General features: G+C 35.3%; 1 protein-coding gene across 2 annotated transcripts; it reads right to left on the bottom strand.

Moving 5' to 3' along the window:
• Window positions 1–22: 22 nt before the first annotated feature.
• On the bottom strand, window positions 23–15,356 carry LOC147406473 (calcium-dependent protein kinase 24-like). 2 transcript variants are annotated; one of them, XM_086434530.1, is made up of 7 exons: window positions 14,683–15,356; window positions 4,764–4,907; window positions 4,503–4,655; window positions 4,294–4,409; window positions 1,649–1,816; window positions 480–704; window positions 23–390 (listed from the first exon to the last, which is right to left on the bottom strand). In XM_086434530.1, the coding sequence occupies exons 1-7, from the start codon at window positions 15,230–15,232 to the stop codon at window positions 259–261; spliced, it is 1,488 nt and encodes a 495-aa protein (XP_086290656.1). In that variant the 5' UTR covers window positions 15,233–15,356; the 3' UTR covers window positions 23–258. The 2 variants fall into 2 exon arrangements, with proteins under 2 accessions (XP_086290656.1, XP_086290657.1); XM_086434531.1 differs by having other exon boundaries at window positions 4,503–4,907; window positions 14,683–15,349.
• Between the last annotated feature and the right edge of the window lie 2,577 nt (window positions 15,357–17,933).

The raw sequence follows: 17,933 nt of genomic DNA, 5'->3' as shown, positions 1-17,933 counted from the left end.
ATGCTTCTAATTACCACATTGATTAATATTTAATTAGACTTTTAATATCCTTATAATAAATAAGTTACAAATAAATTAAACACCCGAGGGCCAACTCAAAATTACCCAAATATAGCGATCAAGTGATACAAATAATTCAGGACCTGTAAAATCAGGGACTAAACCATTGCATTCCAAATGTAAAGCGTCTCTCTGTTATACAGAAAGATTGCTTTTAGTTAATAACTTAGATTAGTTGGTACTATGGATTAAGGAACATCAAGTGTCGGATATTTTTAACGCGTCGCCCAAGTTAAAGTTCAAATTGCTTCTCATGGTTCTCCTCCCAATCCCTCCTCCATTGCCTTTCCTCATCATTGCAGCAAACTCGGCATAATCTATCTGCCCATCCTGCAAAAGTAATATAACTCGATAAAAATAGCGCCAACGATCGATTTCATACAATAAAAAAATTTAAAGAGAGAGAGAGGGAAACCAACATTGTCTTGATCAATTTCTTTGATCATATCATCGAGGTGAACGTCGCTTAGACCAAACTGTTTGCAAGATTGCTGAAGCTCATCAATAGTTATGTAACCACTACCATCTTTGTCGAAAAAAGAAAAGGCCGACAATAAGGTTTCCTCTTTTTCCATCTTGTTCAAGTGCAAGGTAGCGGCAAGAAATTCACCATAGTCTATGGTTCCACTGTTGTCAATATCAGCCTACCAAACTCCCCAGTGTGAGATATTTGTACAATTGTAAACAAACAAGGACACGGTTAAATAGAAAAATCAATATTAACTTATGCTCAAATCATGGTTTAAAATTTCGTACCACATCAGGAATGTTTTAGGCCAAGAACAGAACAAAATATTTGCCCCGAAATATTGAATGATTTGACCAATGTTTTCAGAGGCACTTGAGGCGTAAGCCTCGAGGTGCACCAAAAGGGTGCCGAGACGTTGGGGTGAGGCGACCAAACATCTAAGGCATGGTTGAGACGTATAAAAGGCATACGCTTCAACTGAGGCATGATTGAGGCGCAAGTATTTTTACTGAGGTGTAAGCCTCAGATGTAAATAATTTTTTTAAATAAAAATCACTGTTAATTTCATGTAAGCATTTTTATACACCTATACTTTCAATACTACTAAACAGATTGTTATGGATGTTTTAGAAAACGATACCACGTGATCAAATCAAGAAGAAGATGATATGGATGGTGTAGAAGCATTTCATATGGTAGAAAATAGAAGTGATTGGATCTTGAGATTATTTTTTAGTGGTAGACATGAACTTTTTAATTTTATTTATTGAGTACTGGCCATCAACTCTTAATAATAGGGGATTGCAATTTGAATTTGAGTATGGGGATTGAAACTTGGCATTTTAAAATTAGAAATATATGTTGGTTATCTTCTCTCTCTTTTTTTTTATTAAATTATTTATATATTTTATACTATTTATTTAAAAAACAAAATCATGCGCATGAGGCTTACGCCTCGAGGCATTGGAGATCCCATTGCCTCACCTCATGCCTTAGCGTCTGAAAACATACTTTTGACAGTAAGTAAGAAATTCAAAGGACCACTCTACAATCCTCATCAGTCAAATGTCAAACTCATGACCGTTTGTTTGATCTTAAGATTTGCAAATATTTACTTACTGCTTCCATAAGAGCCTTGATCTCATGCTCCATGAGTTCAGAACCCACTCTCCTCAAACCATCTTTTAGTTCATCAAATGTTATTGTTCCACTATTGTCTGTGTCAATCATTTTGAACAACTCCTTCAAACCGCCTATTTCTTCCTCTGACAGGCTTTCTGCTATGACCTGCAAAAAGGAAATGTTATGGCAAATAATTAGCATAATTCCATACCCTGTATAAATTTGGCCTTTGTAGAACTACAAACCACCATGACTGTTTTCTCATATTATTTTTTTCCTGTTTTTGGTAAGTTACAACCACAACAGATATTGTCAAGTCTTGGTGTGTAGATGGCTAACATAAAGGGGTTCATGTGGTGAGCTCAGTTCACAGTAGAAGAATCCACAAAATAATTCAATTAACATTGTTGAAGCCTTATCCCAAAGGTTTTGGTTTGGCCGATTGAATCCTGCTTCTGTTATTGAAAGTAGAAAGTGTGCTCATGAGTCATGTCTGCTTTCACAACCTCAATACTGTTCTAACATTCTACACTATCTAGGTCATATCTTCTGTTATGGTTCCTCCATTTGAGTGACGAATCATTCTGCATATCTATGTACAAGTATATGTGTCCATGTGTGTATAAATGTTCCTCATCTGCTTTGCCCATGAACAAGACAGCTCACAATGTGTTAAGCTTCGAGAAGAAGGGATTTAAACCTTTTAGTTGTAAAGGCACACTTCTATACCTCACTACTTTGGAATCAGACAAGGGTCGATATAGTTGAGCCGAGGTTGGGATTCTCAAAACAATCTGTTCTTTTCCAGACTTCCCTTTTCAAATTCAAGAGTCGAGAAACTAGCAGGCTGAGCAGCTTAAGGTGCACCACAAGTTAGGATAAAGCAAGCATGACCACAAATGAAAACTATACTCAATGTGTCTTACAAGATCTTTATCTACAGATGGAAGTCTCTAGTGTCTTACCCTTTGATGTGACGGAATTAACCCACACTTGAGAGAAAAGACATACTACATAGAAGTTAGCATTCGATGATCATGTGCATATGTAAGGGCATCCAAAGGACTTTAACAACCAAAAGCAATGACAATTGAACTCAGGTATTAAAAATGACAACGAGGGAAAAAACTACGACAACCTTATATATGAGCAAGAGAATTTTAAACTACATAGCTCAAAAAGAACTAATTTAGTAGGTATTGGAAACAGACGTATACATTGACATCATTAAAGAAGAAGAAGAAGCCTTGCTTATAAAAGAATAAAATAAAATAAAATAAGAGAAGAAGAAGAAGCCGGACTATTGTAATGAGACGTTGAGTTCCTAGCAATAGTTGGTCTATACTGAAAAGGCCTGAATCTATATTTTTTTCTCTAATTATATATTAAGAAATTACTCTTGTTATATAGGTTCCCTTGGTATATGTTGTTTCCAGACAACACAGTGATGATGATACTAAAGAGGGGATAAATGACAACTTTGGAGGGCTGCTTCGGCTTTAAGTCAGACCAAGACAGAGTGTATGAAGTGGAAATTTAATAAGGACAGTGATTAAGAATGCACCTTAACCATAATATGCCTATGTTACCCAGATTTTATAATTGACCTGTTAGCAAACTTAATACGTACGACAAAGAAAAAAAAAGGTTGAGCTGTGAAGATGGTAATGGGTACTCTACATTTAGATGCCATCTATATCATTCTAGGATATCTCAAAATCTTCCGATAGAAGGGAAGAAGCCCTTCACCTTCACTTATTATCTCAGATACAACTACTAAAACTTATGCAAAAATGCGATTAGTCACTATGTATAAAGACAAGTATTTGGAAGTTATAAACCTATGGGGAAGATAAGAAGTTGCATGGAAAGTTGACCAATGTGCAAATATGGAATATTATTATATGGATAGAAACCTTATGTGGGAATGTTCAGATTTTAAGAGAATAATTCAACAAAGGATCAATCATATTCAACATGCCATCCAAAAGAGTGTCCTGAAGATGGAATATTGGCCAGCATAATAAAATAAACAATTTGATTAAAAACCACCTGACTTTTATCATTGAAGAGTTAATTGTTGCACAGGACAAGCAAGCTCAAATAAATTAGCGAGTCTTTCAAGAAAAACAGGGTTATTAGTCCTCAATGAGTTAAGCCATTTTCAGAAACTACAAAGAAATTGTTTTCCAGAAACGAACCCTAAGAGAATAAAAGGAGTTGAAGTATTGGTAGCATTGCTGGTTTGAATGGTGTGATCTCCCAGTGTGAATGATTCCTCTTCCCTGGTCGCACTATCAAATACTGAGTTTTCATGAATCCTTCAACTTAATCTCTATTTCTCTTCCCTCATCTCTTATTTACTTTTTTTTCCTATTAATTAAACCAAAATTCTGCAGTACAGCATCAGATGTCAAGATTTACACACTAAGGAAGAGTACTAGTTGTATATAAAGGAAGGCCTAAAGGGGATTAGTATCACCAACAACAAATAGCTGGGATCAAGAATATGTACAAATATTAGGAATCAAAGGAACAACAATCTAGAAAGATAAGATTACCAGGGCAAGAGCCATCAATCAGTGGCACATAACCTTCAGAGGGATCACTTGTTTTTATAGAAGATATTGTTAAAAGCTTACCCGCAAAGCCATCTTCTTAAGTTTATTCATTGCACAGAATTGCTTCAAGCGTGATAAAACTGCAGAGTCTAGAGGTTTATCTGGGGCAACTCTATCATCCACGATCCACGGGTGACCTGGAATAGAAAGCAACTTCATTATCACAAGGAAGAATTAAGGGCATGAACTACGCTGGAGGATGGAAATTCAAACGGATGAAAATAACTCACATAGAACTTCATGAGCAGTAAGTCGTTTCTTTGGATTCCTTTCAAGCATTTTCCGTATAAGATCTTTGGCGCTCTCTGAGATTCCAGGCCATGGATCGGATTCAAAATCTAACTTCCCTTGTAAAATTTGTTTGAAGATCCCCGATTCAGTTTCTGGAGGTAACAAAGGATACAAATACGAAGTTGGTAAGAGGAAATTGTATGGGTAGAAACTAATGATATTCTTATATACTTCTATGGGTAACTTGTAAAGATGGCTACCTGCCCAAAAAGGTGGAACGCCACTTAGTAAGATGTACAAAATAACTCCAGCACTCCATACATCTGCTCCAGGTCCATAATTCTTGCACAAAACCTCTGGTGCAACATAATAGGGGCTCCCAACTACATCGAAAAAAGTGTCTCCTACAAGAGAGAGGGAGGGGGGGGATTAAATTTTCTCTAACAAATGCCACAGGAAACATAAGAAATAAATATTGTCTACATATGCAGGTATTTTTCACCACCATGTCTACATACGAAGTAATGCAGTTCGAAAGAAATGAAACCGGTTATGGCATGAGAAAATTTGAACTGTTTAATCCAATTGGAAGCTAAGAACATTGATGCATGTAGTACTTATGTGGAAGACAAAACAAAGAAAACAATGGAAAGGTATATTCATTTGTGAAATCGTAGGAAGCACTTTAATACTTGATTGGGGAAAAATGTTTGTGTGACACAAGTCCTTCAATCTAAAACCTAAAACCAGTGGTACCGCATACCAATTAATGATTCGACAGTATTGTAAGTAGACCACATTGGAACCAAACCAAAAGGAAAAATCCATAAGATGGTATTTAGACTGTCAGTGCTTTATGGAGTTCAATGTTGGGCAATCAAGAAACTACATGTTCATTTATTGACGTCAAGTGATAAATTAAGGGAAAAATGATTGAGATGGTTTGGTCATGTTCTAGCAAGGCCAACTATAGTCCATGTTAGAAGGAATTTGCAAATTAAAAGTTCTAAAAGAGAGAGAGAAAGACCAAAAAGAACGTAGATTGAGGTAGTGAGAGTAGATATCAACACACTAGAATTAATAAAAGACATGACTTCACACATAATTGAATGGAGGAACAAGATTTGTTCAGCTGACCACAATTTTTTGGAATAAGGCTTTGATGGTGATGACAATATTAAAATTAGAAATAGGAATGCCAGCTGACCAAAGTTTTGGAAAGTTTTAAGTAGTTTCCATTACTGTTTTTGCACTTCAAATAGAACTTGAAGTCCTCAAAGACTTTTGTTCAGCAATCTATCGATACCCATGTACTCCACACTTTTGAAATAGAGAATTGATTTTTTTCATGGTAGCAGTGTCACCACTTCTGGGATACAAAAGAATATCACAAACCTCTTGCGTAACCTGGATCAGATGGAATCACTACAATTGCAGTAGGGCCTTGGCCCGTCAGAGGTCTCAACTGCTGGTACTTCCAATTAATTATCTCTTCTTTGTTATTTTCTATTATTTCTTAATTTCCCCTTATAATTTCTTAGCCCACCCATAACCTCTTCAATGAAAATGTATGTGTGGCCTCAATAGGTGATAAACTAAGGGAGAGGAGAAGGTTTGGTCATGTGCAATGACGGCTGATGATAGCAACACCGAGAAAGAATGTGCAGATCAAGGGTTCTTGAAGAGGGGGGGAGGGGGAGAGAGAGAGAGAGAAGATGTGAATAAAATATCTCAACAAACGATAGGTCTTTCATGGAATTTTATATAGGAAAATGATTCATTCCATAGACCCCAGATATGTATAATACAATTTTGATGCAGACAATGAAACCTCCTAGTTTCTTGCTCCATGACTCCATTCACCAACTGAATCCAAAGCTAACCACATTTTTCCAATGTAGTTCCTCTTAAATCTGAACCTTGATCATGCATTAATGTCCCCACATCAATCCCTGGTTTAGTACCCTAAATCAGTCTCAATTTCAGCCTTGTTGCAACCATACCTAATGCCCTAAATCTGCTGGACAGAATTTTGATCAGCACCTCATTTGAGGTCTTGTTCCATCTTTTTAGACTTTAAACCCATCTAAACATGGTCCTATTTCTTTGAAATCACCCAAAAATCATTCCTTCCTTTGAACTGTACAAAGGTGATTAAACCTGCTGGCCATTTACCAAATCAAAAACACTATGACCTTCTGCCATACTTGATCTAAAACCACATTCACTTCTCTCTAACAATTCCCCTTTGTTTATCGCTTTTATTTTCCCCAAAACCCAAAATCTATAACACAAAAGCAAGTTGTTAGTCATAAATTTCATCCATAAGCCCAATGCGTCCCAGACAACACAACAGGGATGGTCCCTATCTCATTATGTTATTGTCCATAAAAACCCACGAAACACTAAAATGAGAGTTTTCACATCAAATTCTTAGAAGACTATATAGGTCAGACAGTATGATCCTAAGATACTTAGCAAGGTCTTTCTCTTATCGAATTTTTTTAAGATATTGATTGTCCTATGTTAATCCTTCCTTTGGTCATGTAGAATGTCACTTCAGACGTGAAAAATCTAAGAATAAATTTTAAATTTTAAAAATTTTAAAAAGAACTATTTAATAGTGAAGAACTTGGCTATCATCTACTCAACATGATTAACACTAAACTTCAGTAGCATTATATTTATGACACCAAAGTTAGAGGGGCATGTTTGCTTGAAATCATACGAATGGGAATGCAGAACAAGGATTAGGCTTTCCATGTTTGTAAATATATAGAGATAAACCCCATCTTCTCGACTTTTTTATGGCTTTGTATAAAAAGTAAATGCCACTTGTCTAGCAATGTTTCAAAGATTGCGGGACATCTCAACATGGACTCATTATTTTAGAGTAAATATCAATGATAGGGAGTTGAAAAATTGGGACAATCCACTTAGTAGACTTTACCATTAGTTGGGCCATTTGGAGAAAAAGAAAATGGCCCATTATTCAAAACAATGGGAGCATAAATTCTAAAAACATTGCAGATCAGGGCAGCTCCTTTTCTTTAGTTTGTAGAATTTGTTATTCGGTAGATACCCGAGAAGCAAATAAAAAGATTGATTGAGGCTTGTGTTGAACACAATGTCCTTAAGACAATTTTGTTCCCGCAATTTGGTGCCCACGAATCAATGAACAATTGTCTCCCAGGATACAATGATCACACGTGTAGAGGTAGCACTTTAGTCTACATGTCTAGCGAACTGATAAGTTTGTACTTGCAAAGAATGCAAATGAGAAATCGGAATGCAAGCAAGTTAAAACAGCAGAGAAGAGAAATTTTTTGAATGAAAAAACTAAGGACGAAATGACCTATAAGAGACAACCCAAAAAATCAAAAGAGGTGTTCTAACTGGACGAACAGGCACCCATGAAAATCAAGAGGTGTCCTTACAAGGGGTAAGCCCAAGCCCAACACGTAAATTAGCAAAAGGGCCCGTCACGCACACCCATGCAAAGTCAAATTGTCGAAATTTGCACCCCCCTACGCTCGCATCGTGTGCCCGCACACGCATTAAGGATTTTTTGGACCAATGGTTTAAATCCTTCTTGAACCCATGGGCCCCTTGTGCACGTACGTGGGCTTATCTAAGTCTCTCTCTCATAGTCACTTAAGTGATATGAGAAGTTTTATATAAGAACTAGACAAATTTCTTATTCCTATCTGATGTGAGACTAAAGAGTTTCACTAATAAACTCAATAGTTCTACAAACCACATACAACAAGCTATGGCTAGTATGGGTTGTTTGGAGCCAATTTTTCATTAACCCAAAAAGGATTTTTGACAACTAAAGAAATGAAAATTTTCTCTTTAATAAGATAAATAAGTTTCCAAGTGGTCCCGCCTCAAATAAAGTATGGGACCCACTTAAATCGTAACTCAAATAGACCCATTTGGTCACAAAATCTGAAAATTTCTGCAGATTTTTTTCAATAATCCCTCACATGAATGAAAATGATGACAATTAAAATGACGATAAAACAAAACAAAACAAAGAAAGTACAAATAGGAAAGATACTACATCAGGATAAGTAGCTTGTGGCTTTGAACCTTCCCTAGTAAAAACTATAGGATTTACTAGCTAAACAGTGAACACAATGTCTTGAACTGTTCAACCTTAAGTGTAAATCAAGAAAATAGAATTCACAGTTCATTTCTTGACATAGTCGGTTCTCACGGTTGTGTTCATTTTGGCCCTGAATATTCCTAGATTTATGAGTGTTATAGAGAATTTTAACCTTTATAAATTCCCATGGAAGCGGCCCAACTTCACACTCACGTAGCTGATTTATATTAAAAGTACCCTGTTATACCCCACTTGAGACTCAAGTTATAGGCATTATTAAAAGCAAAGCTTACCCTAAAAAACCGTTACAGGCATCACCGTTACATCATAGGAGTGGATAAGAGGGTTTATCTCCTCAGTGCTACTGGTGAGTCACACACAACTAGTTGTCCTATTGAAACTAGATCTTGGGATCTCCAGTCAACTAGGTTGGATTGCCATTGTGATGACCCTTTTGTGTAGGCCTTAATCTCATTCCCCTCGATGTGTAGTATATTTGCTCTCTTGTTACATCTTTGGTAAGCGGATCCGCAAAGTTGTCCTTAGACTTTATATAATCAATGGAAATAACTCCATTTGAGAGCAACTGCTTAACAGTATTATATCTACGACGAATATGTCGAGACTTACCATTGTAAATATTATTTTGTGCCCTTGTTATTGCTGCTTGATTATCACAATGTACACAGATGGCGGGCACGGGTTTTGGCCATAATGGAATATCCTCTAAAAATGTCGAAGCCACTCAGCTTCTTCTCCTGCTTTATCTAACGCTATAAATTCTGATTCTATGATGAATCGGGCTATACATGTCTGCTTAGAAGATTTTTAAGAAACGGCTACACCTCTAAGTGTGAAAATATATCCACTTGTGGATTTTGATTCTTTAGAATCTGATATCCAATTGGCATCACAATATCCTTCAAGTACCGCTGAATACCTAGTGTAATGCAACCCATAGTCCAGAGTAAATTTTAAGTATCTTAAAACCCTGACTAATGCCTTCCAATGGTCTGATCCTGGATTACTTGTATATCTACTCAGTTTGTCAACTGAGTAAGCAATGTCTGGCCTTGTGCAATTCATGAGATACATTAAACTGCCAATTATACGAGAATACTCTAATTGAGAGATACTCTCACCGGTATTTTTCTAAAAATAAAAATTAACTTCTAGTGGTGTTTTAACAGGACTACAATCAAATTGATTAAATTTCTTAAGCATTTTCTCAATATAATGTGATTGAGATAATACAAGTTCTTCTAATGTTCTACTAATTTTTATTCCTAGTATAACATCCGTAACACCTAAGTCTTTCATTTCAAACTTATTGGTCAACATTTTCTTTGTTGACTTGATATTTTTGTTAGTTCATAAAATTAACATATCATCAACATAAAGGCAAACAATGACATAAGCATCTTCAATGCTTTTAAGGTAAACACATTTGTCACACTCATTTATTTTGAAACCATTTGACAATATTACACTGTCAAATTTTTCATGCCATTATTTAGGAACTTGTTTCAATCCATAAAGTGATTTAATAAGTCTGCACACTTTTCTTTCTTGTCCTTTGACAGTAAAATCTTTTGGTTGTTCCATATAAATCTCTTCATTTAATTCACCATTTAAGAAAGTTGTTTTAACATCCATTTAATGAATTTCTAGCTTATGCAACGTTGCAATAGCTATCAACATGCAAATGAAAGTTATTCTTGTAACTGATGAATATGTGTCAAAATTGTCTAAACCTTCTTTTTGTTTGAACCCTTTAGCAATAAGTCTTGCCTTGTACTTGTCTATGGATCCATCAGGTTTCATATTCTTTTTAAAGATCCATTTTCAACCTATAGGCTTGCTGCCTGGTGGAAGATCCACCAATTCCCAAATGTGATTTTGCAAAATTGAATCAATTTCGCTATTCACAGCCTCTGTCCAATAAGATGCTTTAGGTGTAGACATGGCTTCCTTAAAGGTTTGAGGTTTATTTTCTAACAAAAAAGTTAAAAAATAAGGACCAAATGACTTAGTCACTTTAGCTTTCTTACTGCATCTAGGTTCATCCTCATTTTCTATAGATTTTTTGTCTATATTGCCTTATGAATTAGTAATCGTAGTATCATAAGTTCTTTTATATGAACTTATTTCTTGTATATTTTTACAAGGAAAAATATTCTCAAAAAAATGAAGCATTCATTGACTCAATAATAGTATTATCATGAATGTCAAGAATGTCAAGAATGTCAGATTTGTGCACAAGTAATCGATATGCACTATTGTTATGTGCATAACCAATGAATATACAATCAATGGTTTTTAGTCATATCTTAACCTTTTTAGGGTTAAAAACCCTTACTTTAGCTAAACACCCCCATACTTTTAAATATTTATAAGATGGTCTTCGACCTTTCCATAACTCATATGGAGTTTTGGTTTAATTTCTTGTGAGGAATTTTGTTTAAAATGTAATTTGCTGAAATGATTGCTTTCCCTCAAAAATTCTGAGGTAAACCAAAACTTATCAACATAGCAGTCATCATTTCTTTTAAGGGTCGATTTTTGCGTTCAGCAACACCATTAGATTGTGACGAATAATGAGCGGTAGTTTGGTAAATAATACCATGTTCTAAACAGAACTCACCAATGGTTGCTTCATATTCACCTTCTCTATCACTTTTTACTACCTTTATCTTTTAACTGAGTTGATTTTCAACTTTATCCTTGTAATGTTTAAACATTTCTAAAACTTCGTCTTTACTCCGTAGCAGATACACATAACAATATCTTGTGCAATCATCAATAAAAATAATGAAATACTTCTTCCCACCTCTTGTTTGTACAAACTTTAAATTACAGATATCACTATGAATTAACTCTAGCAGTTTAGTATTCCTTTCCACAGAATAAAATGTTGTTTTGGCCAATTTGACCTCCACACATGTTTCACATTTATGATTTTGGCCGATATGAGATTTAGGCAATAAATCTAAATTTAGTAACTTTCGCAAGGCATTAAAATTCACATGACCTAATCTATCATGCCACACATTGAAAGACTCAAGCATATAAACGGAAGAATTCTCTTTATTCATAGTTTAATTTTTGGGTATAATCGTCATTATATTCATCTTAAATAGACTATCGTTCACGTACCCTTTGCCCACATACATCCTGCTTTTAGTAAGTACAAATTTATCAGATTCAAATACCAATCTAAAACCCTTTTTACTAAATAAAAATCCGGATACAAGATTTTTCCGAATGTCTGGTACATGGTGCAGCACATCAGTCAATGTAAGACTCTTCCCCGAAGTAAATTTTAGCATCACCTTCCCTTGACCTTCAATTCTTGAGGTTGAAGAGTTGCCCATAAAGAGTTGTTTATCCTTTTCCGTTATAATATATTCTGAAAATAAATTTTTGTCAAAACATATATGTCGAGTAGCCCCTGTGTCTACCCACCATTCTTTAGTATTTCCAACTAAATTTACTTAAAAGACAACTGCAGAAAGGTTGATATCAAAGATAACTGCAGAATGGTTGATATCAAAAACAACTGCAACAAGATTCTCTACTTCAATCAACTGGACTTGAACAAATTTATTCTTCAATGAATCATGTGTCCTTGCGTTTGCGGCAATCCTTGGCTCGATGTCCAGGTTTGTTGCAAACAAAACAGATTCCCTCGAATCTTTTAAAGTCCTTGCCTTTAGGATCAAGAGTAAAGATTTTCCTCTTTTTGTTGTGAGAGTTCGACTTAGGCCGTTTAACTTCCACCACATTGGCCTTGGACTCGAAGTAGTTATTCTTCGCCCCTTTGTCACTCATTCTGTTGTCTTCCTCAATCCTTAACCTCACTATCAAGTCTGCAAGCTTCATCTCTTTGCATTTGTGCTTCAAATAATTTTTAAAGTATCTCCAAGATGACAGTAATTTTTCAATTACTGATGCCACTTAAAAAGATTCACTAATAGACATGCCTTCTGCATGAATTTCATGCAGGATAATTTGAAGTTCTTGGACTTGATTTATAATTGTTTTGGAATCCAACATTTTATAATCTAAGAATCTGCCGACTACAAATTTCTTCTGTCTGGCATCTTCTGTCATATTTTTTGTCCAAGGATTCCCACAGTTCTTTCGCAGTGGTGATTGGACTGTATACGTTATACAGTGTGTTATCCAATCTGTTAAGGATATAATTCCTGCATAGGAAATCAGAATATTTACATGTTTCAATAGCAACAACAGTTGTGTTATTTGATTCGTTCTCTTTAAGAACAGGAGCATCTTCTTGAAGGAATTTGGCTAAATTTAATGTTGTCAAATGAAACAACATTTTATGTTGCCAACGCTTAAAATCCGAGCAATTAAATTTCTCGGGTTTTTCTTGGTGATTCATTTTTTTAATCTGTGAAAACAGAATAATAAAAATCTGACCAAAATTGTCTTAAGATTGTTATTCGGTAGATACCCGAGAAGCGAACAAAAAGATTGATCGAGGCTTGTGTTGAACACAATGTCCTTCAGACAATTTTGTTCCCGCAATTTGGTGCCCATGGATCAATGAACAATTGTCTCCTAGGAAACAACAATTACACATGCAGAGTCAGCACTTCAATCTACACGTCTAGCGAACTGAACGTTAAGTTAAAACAACAGAGAAGAAAAAAAATTTGAATGAAAAAACTAAGGTCGAAATGATCTATTTATAAAATATTAAGAGACATGATGTCTCTTGAAAAAAGAAAGTTCTAAGAGACATAATGTTTCTTGGAAAAGGAAATGTGTCTCTTAAGAAACAACCCAAAAAACCAAAAGAGGTGTCCTAACTGGAAGAATAGACACCAATGGAAATCAAGAGGTGTCTTTATTGGACGGTGATAGGAATTAAAGGGTGTGCTAAAATCAAAAGGTGTCATTATTGGACGGTGATAGGAATTAAGGGGTGTGCCCTGTTATGCACACCCACGTGAAGCCAAATTGTCGAAATTTGCACCCCCCCTGCACGTGCATCGTGTGCCCGCACACATATTAAGAATTTTTTGGACCAATGATTTAAATCCTTCTTGAGCCCATGGGCCCCTTGTGCGCGTGCGTGGGCTTATATAAATCTCTCTCTCATATTCACTCAAGTGATATGAGAAGTTCTATATAAGAATTAGACAAATTTCTTATTCATATCCAATGTGGGACCAAAGAGTTTCACTAATACACTTAATAGTTCTACAAACCACATACAACAAACCATGGCTAGTAGGGGTTGTTTGGAATCGATTTCTCATTCACCCAAAAGGGATTTTTGACAACTAAAGAAATGAAATTATTTTCTTCAAGGAGATGAATAAGTTTCCAAGTGGTCCCGCCTCAAATAAAGTATGGGACCCACTTAAATCGTAACTCAAATAGACCCACTTGGTCACAAAATCTGAAAATTTCTGCAGATTTTTTCCCACAGAATTTGAATCAGATTCCTTGATAAAGTCATACGGTCTTCATAGAACTATGCCTCATTGTAATCTGATGGCAGATCTAGATGACCTTTGTAATAAAATGGGTCAGTATATATCAAAATCCTTCAGTCATTTGCACATTTAGTTCTGTCTTTCACGTGAACTAAATGTCACTTTGATTCAAGACTAATAAACTAAACTTTCCTATTTGAAAACCAAATCACGAGCATCACCAATCCCAATTCAGATTGAAATAGACATCAAATTATGTGGACCCATGAAAAAGAATCTCACAAAGAACTCCCAAGTAACTAAACATACCCGCATTAAGCTTTGATAAACATAAAGAAAACAACACAAAAACAAGAAATAAGAGATGATGCAAGCCAACATAAACCAAGACATAAAATCAAGTAATAACCCAAAATCAAAAACCAATAACAATCAAACCCAGATCATAAGCATCAACGACCAATAACAATTAAACCCAATTCCTTCTAATAGATTATGAAAACATACCCACATCAAAACTTGGATAAAACCCCAAAAATAGAAATCAAAAGAACATAAAATCAAGAACTAATCCAAAATGGAAGAAACCCATTAACCAACCTGGCTTATAAAACACCGACAACCCAAAATCAGTGGCTTTAAGCGCCGCATCTTCATCGACACTAGCAAACAAGAAATTCTCAGGCTTGAGATCTCTATGCATGACCCCAAGAGAGTGACAAGCCTCAACAACCCCAACAATAGTCTTGATGAGTTGTGCAGCTTTCCTCTCTGTATAATGGCCCTTTTGAACAATTCGATCGAAAAGCTCACCACCCGCGCAGAGCTCCATAACCAAATGAACAAACACAGAGTCCTCATAAGTGCCTTTGATCCTCACCACATTTGGGTGCTCAGATAAATGGTGCATTATTTGGATCTCTCTCCACACATCTTCATAGTCTTCTTTGCAAAGAAGTTTCCTTTTTGGGATGGATTTGCAGGCATATTGGTCACCTGTGGACTTTTCTGTGCAGAGATATGTGGTGCCAAACTGACCTTGCCCTAGCTTTTTGCTTATTAGGTAGAACTCTCTTAGGCTTTGGGTCTGATATGGAAGAACTGAGGAGGGTTTTGAAGTTGAAGTTGAAGTTGAAGCTGATTTCTTCATGTGTGTGTATGTGCGTGTGTTTTCTGAGAGATTGAAAGATTGTTTGATTGGAGGATTTGATCTGTTTTGTGTTCTCTGTTTTTCTTCTTCTTCTTTTTTTTCTTTTTTTTTTTTTTTTTTGGGTAAAATTGTAACTAAAACCTTGAATTAGTTAGAGTGAGAAAGAGAGAATATTTGGGGTATTGTTTGATTGGTGGATATGTGTAAGTCAGCTGAGTGGGCTCTGAGTCAGTCAAATAAGGTAGGGTCTCCTTTTGCTGGCTTTACTCTTATCTATCATTTATGGGTCCAACTAGCCTTACTAACGTAGTGAGTAAAAAAAAGACCTTCTTAAACCTCATCCACCGTCGAAAATACCTTGAGATTTGTGTAAAATCTCAAAGATCTTTTTTTTAATCTCGATGTCTTTTTGACGATGGTTGAGACTTAGTAACGCCTTTTTCCTTACTATCTTAGTAAGGAAAGAGTTTCTCATCATTTATTGGTGAGAGGAAGAAAGATTCTTGTAGTGGGAGTTGGGACTTGGGGGGAAAAAAATTGATATTTTAATTTAGTTTTCTCATGCTTGGTGTAAAGCAAGAGAGATTCTATTGGCACATCAACTCATAAGCACACCAACTTTTACTTGTAACGCACCAAACCTTTTGTTATCATATAAGTTTTAGGGTAAATTCGTGAGTTGAATACCATGAAATTTTGATTCCGGCTCACTCTTCATTTTAATTTTCAAAATGAAAATTTAGATCGTAGGTTTTTCAAAGTGACAATCTCGCTAGTTTAAAGTAGTGAGATCATTGTGAACCTGCACTATCATCACTTTTTATAACCAACAAGATTGTCACTTTGAAAAAGAAAAAAAAAACAGTGATCTCGTTACTTTAAACAGCAAGATCATCATTTGGAAAAACTTGTCATATTTTGGGAATTAAAATGAAGAACGGGAATTTTGTCAAAAATTGATCATGTTTTGAGAAATTTCTCTAAATTTTATATAGATTGTTGTGTTATAAATAAAAATTAGTGGCTAATAGAATCTCTATAAAGTACTTCGGAAAAGAAATATAACACAGCCTCTATGATGATAGGATAATGATTAATATTTTAGATAGAGTCATGATAATTTGTCTCCCCCACGTGGCATACTCAAAATACTCTCCTAACAAAGCATCAGCTAGAACCATAGATCTTTTGCCTCTAGATACACACGTGTGCAGTTGTGCATCCCGAGGCAAAAAGATCTATGGTTCTAGCACATGCTACATTAGGAGAGTATTTTAATTATATCACATGGGGAGTCCCAAAAATCGTTACTCTCCAAATATCCTGTGTTTTCAAATCATGACATAACCGTAGACTTTGGTCATCTCTTATAGACTAATAAAAAATTATCTAAATAACCCCTTTAAACTCTTACAAAATGTCTTTGCACTTTCTTTCAAAAATATGTCTATCTTCAATCTCTTTTACCTCAAATTTAAATTATTTTAAATCTATTCAAGCTCATCGTCTTTTTAAACCCTTTTTAAAAAATAATAATAATAACAATTCCCTTGATTTTTGAATTAAGTCTTTTGAAAATCTTATCTCGTTCTTGAGGTTTGAAGATTATATCTTAAGATTAAAGACAAAAATTAAAAGAGGGAGAGAGAGTAGAGAGTAGACCGAAGTTAGGGGCCATGTCATGCATTTGAAAACATCGGATGTATCTCAAATATTCATCAAAATATGGAACTACGGAAGGGTAGGGTATACCTCTCTCTCTCTCTATCCATTTTTTATTTATTTATGACGGGAGTGTCCAAACTTACGTTCGACTAGGATGGTTGGAAGAGCCAAAGCATATGGGTGCCTCTCCTAGGCATGTGCAACGCCCGCACATCACACTCACCCGGTAAGTGAGGTTGCACCCTCCCAAATGGCCCCAAGGAAATATTGCTCATATTGGGTATCGAACTCACAACTCACGGACTCTCACCCTCTCTCTCCATTTTTACTCCCTCATTTTACACTCTCATCTCATCCCACCCTTCATGTATTGAGCATATATGATTTACTAGAATACTAAGATGGATAAGTGGATATTCTGAAAGATAAAAAAATTTAAAATAAAAAAAAAAATTAATAAAAATAAATAAAAACTGATAAAAATATAGTAAAACAAAGAAGAAGATAGAAATAAATGAATACCCATAAGAACATCAACAATAAATGATAGATATTGCAAAATTGATAGGTAGCATGATCATGTGCGAAGGCGATTGATATAGACTCACTTCGAATAAATGAGCAAGTAAAGAAAAAGAAAAAAAAGTAGGTGACATTTATGAGAAAGAATTCTTTAATTTTCAATCTTGCTACATGTCTCTTTATGACTGACATTAACATTTATCTAACCGATAAAAACTGTAACCCGTTTGATGGGTTGCTCGAAAGAGTTTGAAAGTTAACAAGACGTAGGAATCAAAAGTCTAACCATAAATCAAAAATACCATAGTCAAAGTATTACCACATTTCATATTGTTGAGGTCATCGTCTCGTCCATGAACGAGACCGAGTCATCTTGGACGAGTTTTCCAATACGTTTGAGATGTCTCGTTCAACAATGAGAAAAATGAATGTGAATTTTAAATCTCGTCCAATACATTGATTTGTTCACCTGTCTCGTCGCTAGGCAATACTGAGATGACTCAGGCAATACGTC

Source organism: Akebia trifoliata, chromosome 3 (assembly GCF_017979445.1).
Source record: "Akebia trifoliata isolate Shusen 1 chromosome 3, ASM1797944v1, whole genome shotgun sequence".
In the NCBI taxonomy this organism is placed as follows: Eukaryota; Viridiplantae; Streptophyta; class Magnoliopsida; order Ranunculales; family Lardizabalaceae; genus Akebia; species Akebia trifoliata.
Note: the sequence above shows the minus strand (reverse complement) of the source record. Positions and strands in the feature narration are given on the sequence as shown.